Source organism: Oncorhynchus gorbuscha, linkage group LG01 (genome assembly GCF_021184085.1).
Source record: "Oncorhynchus gorbuscha isolate QuinsamMale2020 ecotype Even-year linkage group LG01, OgorEven_v1.0, whole genome shotgun sequence".
In the NCBI taxonomy this organism is placed as follows: Eukaryota; Metazoa; Chordata; class Actinopteri; order Salmoniformes; family Salmonidae; genus Oncorhynchus; species Oncorhynchus gorbuscha.
The window spans coordinates 92,355,012-92,368,007 of record NC_060173.1 but is presented as its reverse complement, the minus strand read 5'-3'; the positions used below and the strand labels follow the sequence as shown (position 1 = coordinate 92,368,007).

The 12,996-nt window shown below is 43.9% G+C and overlaps 1 protein-coding gene across 3 annotated transcripts in view; it reads left to right on the top strand.

Moving 5' to 3' along the window:
- Positions 1-12,996, top strand: part of LOC124045955 (rho GTPase-activating protein 20-like) — a 119,674-nt gene that overhangs the window by 92,806 nt on the left and 13,872 nt on the right. For all 3 annotated transcript variants that reach the window (XM_046365811.1, XM_046365820.1, XM_046365803.1), the window contains 5 exons: positions 5,549-5,719; positions 6,377-6,526; positions 8,151-8,192; positions 8,347-8,431; positions 8,522-8,666. In XM_046365811.1, the coding sequence (XP_046221767.1) occupies positions 5,549-5,719; positions 6,377-6,526; positions 8,151-8,192; positions 8,347-8,431; positions 8,522-8,666 (593 nt within the window). The remainder of the gene's footprint in view (positions 1-5,548; positions 5,720-6,376; positions 6,527-8,150; positions 8,193-8,346; positions 8,432-8,521; positions 8,667-12,996) is intronic.

Sequence of the window (12,996 nt, the reverse complement as noted above, 5' to 3'; positions counted from 1 at the left end):
TTTTGGTGCTTCCAAGTGTTGGGAGGGAACTGTTTGAATGGAATTCTCTGGGGTTGGGGGTCAAGATGATGTGTGTGTGTGTACAGGGTCATTATCTCTTGAATGTGAGCTGAGAATCGGATCTCACAGCCTGATGTAAACAGGAAAGGACAGAGCCCTGCAACGATTTCCTTTGTTCCCCATAAAAATGCCAACTTGTTCCATCTGCTGTACTTGCCCATGGCAGATACATCTTTCTCTAGAACCTGATACAGTGGTTATATCTGTGTGTTTCTCTGTGTTTTTCATGATCGGATGACTGTCATTGTTCTCTTCCCGCTCTTGGACAAGTTGTCCCTTCCAAAGTTAACACACGCATCTTCTTGATATTCTAATAATAATAATATCCAGGAAAAGTTATTCTCTTGTTCAAGTGGATATACACTACATGACCAAAAGTATGTGGACAGCTGCTCATCGAACATCTCATTCTTAAATCAATGGCATTAGTATGGAGTTAGTCCCCCCCTTTGCTGCTATAACAGCCTCCGCTCTTTTGGGAAGGCTTTCCACTAGATGTTGGAACATTGCTGCAGGGACTTGCTTCCATTCAGCCACAAGAACATTAGTAAGGTCGGGCAATGATGTTTGGCGATTTGGCCTGGCTCGCAGTCTGCGTTCCAATTCATCCCAAAGGTGTTTGATGGGATTGAGGTCAGGGCTCTGTGCAGGCCAGTCAAGTTCTTCCACACTGTTCTCGACAAACCATTTCTGAATGGACCTCGCTTTGTGCATGGGGGCATCCAACTGTTGCCACGAAGTTGAAAGCACAGAATCGTCTAGAATGTCATTGTATGCTGTACCGTTAAGATTTCCCTTTACTGGAACTAAGCGGTTCTAGCCTGAACCATGAAAAACAGCCCTAGGCCATTATTTCTCCTGTTTGTTTATGAAGATTGCATGGCTGTGTGCTTGAGCAACGGGTGTGGCTGAAATAGCCGAATCAACTAATTTGAAGGGGTGTCCACATACGTTTGTATATATAGTGTATTTTCTAATAGTGTGTTTGATAAACCCTATCTACTGATCTGTGGCTAACTCACACATACATGTATATACACAACATGGCCAGAAGTATGTAGACACCCCTTCAAGTGAGTGGATTTGAGTGGATTTGGCTCTAGAGCATTTCAGTGGGTTCGATCCCCCGGGACCACCCCGTAGAATGTATGCACACATGACTGTAAGTCGCTTTGGATAAAAGCGTCTGCTAAATGGCATATATATTATTATATATATATTATTATTATTATTATTATTATTAAAATCGAGTACACAGCCATGCAATCTCCATAGACAAGCATGGGCAGTAGAATGGCCCGTACTGAAGAACTCAGTGACTTTCAACGTGGCACCTTCATAGGATGCCACCTTTCCAACAAGTTCTTCCAAATTCTGTTCTTCCAAATTCTGCCTGGCTAGAGCTGCCCCGGTCAACTGTAAGTGCTGTTATTGTGACGTGGAAACATCTAGGCGCAACAACTGCTCAGCCGCGAAGTGGTTGAGAACGGGACCGCCGAGTGCTGAAGCAGGTAAAAATCATCTTTCCTCGTTTGCAATACTCACTACCAAATTCCAAACTGCCTCTGGAAGCAACGTCAGCACAATAACCGTTTGTCAGGAGCTTCATGAAATGGGTTTCCATGGCCCGAACAGCCGCACACAAGCCTAAGATTACCAAGCATCGGCTGGAGTGGTGTAAAGCTTGTCGCCATTGGACTCTGGAACAGTGGAAACACATTTTCTGGAGTGATGAATCACGCGTCACCATCTGGTAGTCCGGAAGACGAATCTGGGTATGGCTGATGCCAGAACGCTACCTGCCCCAATGCATAGTAGTAACTGTCTCGTTTGGTGGAGGAGGAATAATGGTCTGTGGCTATTTTTCGTGGTTCGAGCAGTTTTTTTTTTAGATCGGTGTTTAAGAACTTGACTGGCCTGCACAGAGTCCTGACCTCAACCCCATCGAACACCTTTGGGATAAAATGGAACACCGACTTCAAGGAAGGCCTAATCACCCAACATCAGTGCCCAACCTCACTAATGATCTTGTGGCTGAATGGTAGCAAGTCTCCGCAGCAATCTTCCAACATCTATTGGAAAGCCTTCTGAGAGGTTGTCATACCAGTGGAGGTTGTCATACCAGCAAAGGTGGAACAAACTACATATTAATACCATGATTTTGGAATGAGATATTCAACGAGCAGAAAATGTAGTGTACCTTAACAGTAGTCCTGTATTTAGCCATGCAAAATGTGTTGTGTTTAATAAAGACTGAAGGAGATGATTGACTCCCTCCTCTTTGTCAGCATTACATTTACATTGTAGGTATTTATCAGACAATCTTATCAAGAGTGAATTACATAGTGAATGGATACATTTTCATAATTTTTCATACCGGTCCCCTGTGGGAATCGAACCCACAGCCCTGACGTTGCAAGCACCATGCTCTACCAACTGAGCAAATCAGCCACACACGCATGTACACACAAACGGGTGCGCACACACCCATCATCACCCATTAGGGGCGGCAGGTAGCCTAGTGGTTAGAGCATTGGACTAGCAACCGAAAGGTTGCAAGATTGAATCCCCGAGCTGACAAATCTGTCGTTCTGCCCCTGAACAATGCAGCACTGTTCCTAGGCTGTCATTGAAAATAAAAATTTGTTCTTACTGACTTGCCTAGTTAAATAAAGGTTAAAAAAAAATCTTAGTCCCCAACCCAAGATAATTCCCTTCAAACAGTTCCCTCCCAACACTGGGAAGCACCAAAAGCTTGCTATGGAATATCCCTCCACATGCATGGTCATTCAAAAACACAGATACTGTACCTTTCCCATTGACTTGTGTAATTAATCAGTTACGTACTGTAAGGAATTAGCTAATGGAAGACTGACTGTCTGAAGTGCCTTGGTCTTTGTCTTTTACATTATTTTACAAATTACATTATCCCAGCCACACGAGGATAACACCATCTGTCTAATGTCACAGCTCAGATCGCCACTCTATACATACACCAGGGCTGTAAGGCTATGTAAGCCCTAGCTGAGGAAGTGGATAACCTTGTTACAATGATACTAGGAGGTCATTGGGAATGCCTATAGGGAGCACTGGGTTCATTCATTCCCAAAGATTGGAAAGCAGCTGTGGTCATCCCCCTCTTCAAAGGAGGGAACACTCTTGACCCAAACTGCTACAGACCTATATCTATCCTACCCTGCCTTTCTGAGGTCTTCGATAGCCAAGTCAACAAACAGATTACCGACCATTTCGAATCCCACCATACCTTCTCCGCTGTGCAATCTGGTTTCAGAGCTGGTCATGGGTGCACCTCAGCCACGCTCAAGGTCCGAAACGATATCTTAACCGCCATCGATAAGAAACAATACTGTGCAGCCATATTCATTGACCTGGCCAAGGCTTTCGACTCTGTCAATCACCACATCCTCATCGGCAGACTCGATAGCCTTGGTTTCTCAAATGATTGCCTCGCCTGGTTCACCAACTACTTCTCTGATTTTATTTTTTATTTCACCTTTGGTTAAAACCAGGTAGGCAAGTTGAGAACAAGTTCTCATTTACAATTGCGACCTGGCCAAGATAAAGCAAAGCAGTTCGACACAAACAATGACACAGTTACACATGGAGTAAAACAAACATACAGTCAATAATACAGTATAAACAAGTCTATATACGATGTGAGCAAATGAGGTGAGATAAGGGAGGTTAAGGCAAAAAAAAGGCCTTGGTGTCAAAGTAAATACAATATAGCAAGTAAAACACTGGAATGGTAGATTTGCAGTGGAAGAATGTGCAAAGTAGAAATAAAAATAATGGGGTGCAAAGGAGCAAAATAAATAAATAAATCATTTAAATACAGTAGGGAAAGAGGTAGTTGTTTGGGCTAAATTATAGGTGGGCTATGTACAGGTGCAGTAATCTGATAGAGTTCAGTGTGTCAAATCGGAGGCCTGTTGTCCGGACCTCTGGCAGTCTCTATGGGGGTTAAATTCTTGGACTCACTCTCTTCTCTTTATATATCAATGATGTTGCTCTTGCTGCTGGTGAGTCTCTGATCCACCTCTACGCAGACGACACCATTCTTTATACTTCTGGCCCTTCTTTGGACACTGTGTTAACAACCCTCCAGAGACGAGCTTCAGTGCCATACAACTCTCTTTCCTTGGCCTCCAATTGCTCTTAAATCCAAGTCAAACTAAATGCATGCTCTTCAACCGATCGCTGCCTGCACCTGCCCGCCTGTCCAACATCACTACTCGGTTCTGACTTAGAATATGTGGACTACTACAAATAACTAGGTGTCTGGTTAGACTGTAAACTCTACTTCCAGACTCATATCAAACATCTCCAATCCAAAGTTAAATCTAGAATTGGCTTCCTATTTTGCAACAAAGCATCCTTCACTCATGCTGCCAAACATACCCTTGTAAAACTGACCATCCTACCGATCCTCGACTTCGGCGTTGTCATTTACAAAATAGCCTTCAATACCCTACTCAATAAATTGGATGCAGTCTATCACAGTGTCACCCGTTTTGTCACCAAAGCCCCATATACTACTCACCACTGCGACCTGTACGCTCTCGTTGGCTGGCCCGCGCTTCACACTCGTCGCCAAACCCACTGGCTCCAGGTCGTCTACAAGAACCTGCTAGGTAAAGTCCCCCCTTATCTCAGCTCGCTGGTCACCATAGCAGCACCCACCTGTAGCACACGCTCTAGCAGGTATATCTCTCTGGTCACCCCCAAAACCAATTCTTCCTTTGGCCACCTCTCCTTCCAGTTCTCTGCTGCCAATGACTGGAACGAACTATAAAAATCTCTGAAATTGGAAACACTTATCTCAAAACACTTAGCTTTAAGAACCAGCTGTCAGAGCAGCTCACAGATTACTGCACCTGTACATAGCCCATCTATAATTTAGCCCAAACAACTACCTCTTCCCCTACTGTATTTATTTATTTTGCTCTTTTGCACCCCATTATTTCTATCTCTACATTGCACATTCCTCCACTGCAAATCTACCATTCCAGTGTTTTACTTGCTATATTGTATTTACTTTGCCACCATGGCCTTTTTTTTGCCTTTACCTCCCTTATCTCACCTCATTTGCTTACATTGTATATAGACTTATTTTTCTACTGTATTATTGACTGTATGTTTGTTTTACTCCATGTGTAACTCTGTTGTTGCATGTGTCGAACTGCTTTGCTTTATCTTGGCCAGATCCCAATTGTAAATGAGAACTTGTTCTCAACTTGCCTACCTGGTTAAATAAAGGCAAAGAAAAAAATGAAGAAAATAAATAAATGACACAACCAAAGGGATCCACACTTCCTCTCCCTCTGACCCCAAACAGTAATCATCCTGACCCATTGGCCCATTGGGAGCTAACCTGAAATCATCCCTCTACTGTATGTTGAACTGGTTGTTCTAACCCCATGTGATGTGTTTACCCGGTTATTCTAACATGTATGTGTGTTGACAGGGAGAACTGCCTGTCTCCGGTCAGCCCAGAGACGTGTCCCCTGGTGCAGGCGTTCCTCTCCCCAGGCAGGGTGTTCCTGGCCCACGCCCACACACAGCTGAAGACTGGCCTGCAGACGCAGGAGAGACACCTCTTCCTCTTCACTGACACACTCCTCATCGCCAAGGCCAAGTGAGTCTGTGTGTGTCTGTGAGAGAGAGAGGGGGGGGGGGCAAAAGAGCAGAAGGCAACTGCTAAAAACTGCATTCCATCCCTCTCTTCCCTACTCAAGTCTAAAAACCCTGTCTCCCGGGACTGAGCCCTATACTTCCCTCCCTCCCTCATTCCTCCCTCCCTCCCCTCCTATCGTTTCTATCCGGCCTATAATTACCTCTCAGCCAATTAAATCCATCTGAGGCCGTGCCCAGATCAGAGACCACTCATCAGGGCCAGAGGGGCTCCCCACCCAGAACACAACCTTCAGGCAATGCTCCAGATATTTTCAGGGTGTTGATGCAACATTGCTGTGATGTTGTGGCAGCAAAACAGGGCCTCTCTCTCCAACCAACTGTATATTCAACATCATGTGCCTCTGGGTGGAGCTGACCCATACATAGTGGAGACAGCTATAATTGGCTTTATTACATTCTGGGTTAAAAAGAGTATGATAGGAAAGTTTGTGTGTATCGGGGGTGTTCACAGACATAGACACGTACATACAGCAGGTTTGCTGTGGGAATGTTGAGAATTCCACCATGGATATTAATAAATGTATGCGCTCAGAAACGTGATTCTGCGCATGTATGCTTGTGTGTTAAACTGTGTGTGACCCTCTCGTGTTTGCTGCAGGTCATCCACACACTTTAAACTGAAGGCTCAGGTGCGATTGTGTGAGATGTGGACAGCAGGCTGTATGGAGGAGGTGTGTGAGGGCAGCACCAGTCTAGACAGGAGCTTTGTCATGGGCTGGCCTACCTTCAACTGTGTCGCCACATTCAGGTACACACACACACACACACACACACACACACACACACACACACACACACACACACACACACACACACACACACACACACACACACACACACACACACACACACACACACACACACACACACACACACACACACACACACACACACACACACACACACACACACACACACACACACACACACACTTACTGTATGTAGTGAGAATGTCCCTTTAATAAATCCTCATTGAGTATGTAGTATGTACGCTAAATTTCCTTCCGTAGGAAGGCTGGGCAAGAACATGAATATTCATGATATCTGCCGGCATGAGCAGTTAGCACTGACCGCACAACTTGGGAAATGCAGCGTCAGCTTGATCACCAAATTAACTGGGAAATAAATGAAAGCCTCACCAGCTAGTGACCAACCTATTTTAGTTTCACTGTCCGATCATTCAAAAAACAAGCCCACAAATTGTTATTTTTAACCTTCCCACAAACGGTCTGATATGTGTTGCTTGATGGTATGCTTGATATGAGCAAGTTAACCAAAATGTATCAAATAATAGGTAATGCGTCCACAATTAGTTACTGCCTGGCCAGTGATATAGCTAACTACATTTCAGTAATGAGCTATCCTCCTAAATGCGGTGGTCAGTGTGTAAACTAAAAATGAGTTGAAATTATTTGTCTGAATACGAACTAGTCGCCAGATATTGTTGCCCATGATGTAATCATGTCTAACCAGTTGGCTAATGTAGCTTATGTGCCCATAAGCTCCAAAGTCTAGATAGCTGTGTCTTGGCATCCACGATTAGTGAGCTAGCTAGCTAGTTTGTCTACTGCATGGCCAGTGTGAGCTAGCATGCTAGCTAGCCAGTAAGCTAGCTACATTTCAGTCAATAGCTATCCTTCTAAATGTGCTGGTCACTGGTAGAGTTGAACATATTTGTCTGAAAACAAGCTAGTAGCCAGTTGTTGTTGCCCATGGTGGAATAATATCTAACCCACTGGCTCCTGAATCCTATGTCCCCATGAGGTCTCGAGTCTAGCTAACTTTAGGTAGCCCGGGCAGCACATTAGCACTTTGCTATCTGAGCTGTTTTATAAGAAAATGGCTGATAGCAAGCCCTCCTCTGCGACAATTTTATTGGGGCGTTAGAATTTCAGATTCATATGTCATTTTTATGTTAATTGTCATTCAATGTCGTGGTTACTGCTTGTTTCAGACCCGAGTTGAAATAAATTGTTTGCCATGTTTTGGTGAGGGGTCAGAGTGACGTCACGCACACAAGAATCCTCAACCAATCACCCAACGGATATTAATGACTTTGCCTCCGGGTACCGTACGAAAGGAAATTTAGTGTACAGTACAGGACTGTCTCAGAAAAAGAACAACCACTAGAACAGTAAATTATCATCCCAACACCGCACCACAACCAGAGTCATATTCCTAGTAAAAAACAAAACTACTCTGACCACAGAGAGCTAGTTGTGATAAAATATCACAAACACACTATATGCCTTGATACCAGGAATTCATAGAAAAAATACAGTTTTACAGGGACACGTTATGTAAGAGAAGATGAGAAAAATAATATTGGTTGTCTGTCTTAATTTTCTATCTCTCTCTCTGTCTGTCTGCAGTTCTGTGGAGCACAAGGAGAAGTGGCTTTTTCTCATCAAAAGGTAACCAGAAATGACAGATGACGATATTGTTCATAACTTCCTCTGATACTAATAGTCTATGGCTTGACTTCAGTGGCTTGAATTAATGTGTTTAGTCTTGCTTGTGTTAAAGAAGGTATTGTTTTTACGCTAACTTCCTCCTTCGTTCCTCTAGTCGAATAAACGAAGAGAAAGAGAAGGATGACCCCAAGACTATTCCTCTGAAGATATTTGCAAAGGACATTGGGAATTGTGCTTATGTAAGTACTGTTTATGTATGGGTGCAGGTGTGTGTGTGTGTGTGTTCCGTCATGTGTGTGCATTTTTCTAATGTTTTTGTCTTCCCCCAGGCAAAGACTCTAGCTGTAAGTAATTCAGACAGCACCACTGATGTCATCCAAATGGCACTAGAGCAGTTTGGCATTTCGGGCTGTGTGAAAGACCACCAGTTGTGGGTGAGCTCCATTAAAGATGACTCCCCCTACCCACTCATTGGTGAGTTCAACTCCTTTACCCCAGAACCCATTACACTCACATTAAACCTAGCCATATCTCTCTTGTTTAGTTTACGGTACAAGTTGGCCCTAGTCAGTGGTCAAGGGAAACTTTTACAATACATACTCAGTACCTACTCAACCTACACTACTGGTTCAAAAGTGGGGTCACTTAGAAATGACCTTGTTTTTGAAAGAAGTGATCATAAATACAGTGTAGACATTGTTGATGTTGTAAATGACTATTGTAGCTGGAAACTGAACTGATTTTTTGTTGGTGTACAGAGGCCCATTATCAGCAACCATCACTTCTGTGTTCCAGTGTTCCAATGATACGTTGTGTTAGCTAATCCAAGTTTATCATTTTAAAAGGCTAATTGATCATTAGAAAACCCTTTTTCAGTTATGTTAGCACAGCTGAAAACTGTTGTACTGACTAAAGAAGCAATAAAACTGGCCTTCTTTAGGCCAGTTGAGTATCTGGAGCATCAGCATTTGTGGGTTCGATTACTGGCTCAAAATGGCCAGAAACAAATAACTTTCTTCTGAAACTCGTCAGTCTATTCTTGCTCTGAGAAATGAAGGCTGTTCCATGTGAGAAATTGCCAAGAAACTGAAGATCTCTACTCCCTTCACAGACCAGCGCAAAATGGCTCTAACCAGAATAGAAAGTGGAGTAGGAGGCCCTGGTGCGCAGATGAGCAAGAGGACAAGTACATTAGAGTGTCTAGTTTGAGAAACAGACGCCTCATAATTCCTCAACTGGCAGCTTCATTAAATAGTACCTGCAAAACACCAATGCCATCCTGTCTTTCTTGTTGAAGAAACGGTCTATCAAATCAAATCAAATCAAATTTATTTATATAGCCCCTCGTACATCAGCTGATATCTCAAAGTGCTGTACAGAAACCCAGCCTAAAACCCCAAACAGCAAGCAATGCAGGTGTAGAAGCACGGTGGCTAGGAAAAACTTCCTGGAATGGCCAAAACCTAGGAAGAAACTTAGAGAGGAACCAGGCTATGTGGGGTGGCCAGTCCTCTTCTGGCTGTGCCGGGTGGAGATTATAACAGAACATGGCCAAGATGCTAAAATGTTCATAAATGACCAGCATGGTAGAATAATAATAAGGCAGAACAGTTGAAACTGGAGCAGCAGCACGGCCAGGTGGACTGGGGACAGCAAGCAGTCATCATGTCAGGTAGTCCTGGGGCATGGTCCTAGGGCTCAGGTCCTCTGAGAGAGAGAGAGAGAAAGAAAGAGAGAATTAGAGAGAACATATGTGGGGTGGCCAGTCCTCTTCTAGCTGTGCCGGGTGGAGATTATAACAGAACATCGCCAAGATGTTCAAATGTTCATAAATGACCAGCATGGTCAAATAATAATAAGGCAGAACAGTTGAAACTGGAGCAGCAGCACAGCCAGGTGGACTGGGGACAGCAAGGAGTCATCATGTCAGGTAGTCCTGGGGCATGGTCCTAGGGCTCAGGTCCTCCGAGAGAGAGAAAGAAAGAGAGAAGGAGAGAATTAGAGAACGCAGACTTAGATTCACACAGGACACCAAATAGGACAGGAGAAGTACTCCAGATATAACAAACTGACCCTAGCCCCCCGCCACATAAACTACTGCAGCACAAATACTGGAGGCTGAGATAGGAGGGGTCAGGAGACACTGTGGCCCCATCCGAGGACACCCCCGGACAGGGCCAAACAGGAAGGATATACAGTGCCTTGCGAAAGTATTCGGCCTCCTTGAACTTTGCGACCTTTAGCCACATTTCAGGCTTCAAACATAAAGATATAAAACTGTATTTTTTTGTGAAGAATCAACAACAAGTGGGACACAATCATGAAGTGGAACAACATTTATTGGATATTTCAAACTATTTTAATAAATCAAAAACTGAAAAATTGGGCGTGCAAAATTATTCAGCCCCCTTAAGTTAATACTTTGTAGCACCACCTTTTGCTGCGATTACAGCTGTAAGTCGCTTGGGGTATGTCTCTATCAGTTTTGCACATCGAGAGACTGAAATTTTTTCCCATTCCTCCTTGCAAAACAGCTCGAGCTCAGTGAGGTTGGATGGAGAGCATTTGTGAACAGCAGTTTTCAGTTCATTCCACAGATTCTCGATTGGATTCAGGTCTGGACTTTGACTTGGCCATTCTAACACCTGGATATGTTTATTTTTGAACCATTCCATTGTAGATTTTGCTTTATGTTTTGGATCATTGTCTTGTTGGAAGACAAATCTCCGTCCCAGTCTCAGGTCTTTTGCATACTCCATCAGGTTTTCTTCCAGAATGGTCCTGTATTTGGCTCCATCCATCTTCCCATCAATTGTAACCATCTTCCCTGTCCCTGCTGAAGAAAAGCAGGCCCAAACCATGATGCTGCCACCACCATGTTTGACAGTGGGGATGGTGTGTTCAGGGTGATGGGCTGTGTTGCTTTTACGCCAAACATAACGTTTTGCATTGTTGCCAAAAAGTTCAATTTTGGTTTCATCTGACCAGAGCACCTTCTTCCACATGTTTGGTGTGTCTCCCAGGTGGCTTGTGGCAAACTTTAAACAACACTTTTTATGGATATCTTTAAGAAATGGCTTTCTTCTTGCCACTTCCATAAAGGCCAGATTTGTGCAATATACGACTGATTGTTGTCCTATGGACAGAGTCTCGCACCTCAGCTGTAGATCTCTGCAGTTCATCCAGAGTGATCATGGGCCTCTTGGCTGGATCTCTGATCAGTCTTCTCCTTGTATGAGCTGAAAGTTTAGAGGGATGGCCAGGTCTTGGTAGATTTGCAGTGGTCTGATACTCCTTCCATTTCAATATTATTGCTTGCACAGTGCTCCTTGGGATGTTTAAAGCTTGGGAAATCTTTTTGTATCCAAATCCGGCTTTAAACTTCTTCACAACAGTATCTCGGACCTGCCTGGTGTGTTCCTTGTTCTTCATGATGCTCTCTGCGCTTTTAACGGACCTCTGAGACTATCACAGTGCAGGTGCATTTATACGGAGACTTGATTACACACAGGTGGATTGTATTTATCATCATTAGTCATTTAGGTCAACATTGGATCATTCAGAGATCCTCACTGAACTTCTGGAGAGAGTTTGCTGCACTGAAAGTAAAGGGGCTGAATAATTTTGCACGCCCAATTCTTCAGTTTTTGATTTGTTAAAAAAGTTTGAAATATCCAATAAATGTCGTTCCACTTCATGATTGTGTCCCACTTGTTGTTGATTCTTCACAAAAAAAACACAGTTTTATATCTTTATGTTTGAAGCCTGAAATGTGGCAAAAGGTTGTAAAGTTCAAGGGGGCCGAATACTTTCGCAAGGCACTGTAACCCCACCCACTTTTCCAAAGCACAGCCCCCACACCACTAGAGGGATATCTTCAACCACCAACTTACCATCCTGAGACAAGGCTGAGTATAGCCTACAAAGATCTCCGCCATGGCACAACCCAATGGGGGGCGCCAACCCAGACAGGATGACCACATCAGTGAATCAACCCACTCAGGTGACGCACCCCTTCCAGGGACGGCATGAGAGAGCCCCAGTAAGCCAGTGACTCAGCCCCTTTAATAGGGTTAGAGGCAGAGAATCCCAGTGGAAAGAGGGGAACTGGACAGGCAGAGACAGCAAGGGCGGTTCGTTGCTCCAGTCTATCACTCTGTCATACAGTACACGCCTTTATTTTTTGTTGTCGTAGTCTACCTGGCAAAAATGCTTGCTCGCTAGTCTAGCTTCTATTCATGGGCAACGTTTGTGAGTTAACATTAGCCTTCTATATCTAGCTACATATTGAACTTCCATACTCTCAGGCCAGGGGCACAACAATGTATGAATTAATGGTTGGATCAGAATCGGCGTTATAATCATTGGCCATTACGGAGAATTAAGTAAAACCACAAGTCCAAATCCCTATCTCCATCCATTGTTAATTTAGGAAAGGGACAGTTTTGGCCAGGTGGCTAACTAGCCACCGGAGGACAACAACACAACGAGATGCAACAATTCACATTTTTTGTCACTGACGTATTCTCTCAATGGGATTTGATAGGAGTAAAAATCCAAGCTGGCTTTCCTTGACACTTTTTTTTGGTGCGCCAGGACCATTCACAGCTGAGCTTGCTCAGTTTAGCTCAACGTTTATTGGCAAAAAAATAAAATAATTGTCAAGGCAGGCCAGATGCTCGTAAGCTTCCCTTGCCTTCAATGCTATGATAGGTAGCAACAATGTCTTACTTGTTTGGACCAGACAGCATCAGATAGATGGCCTACACGTAGAGAGACAGAAGGATGCTGTTTCACTCGCTCT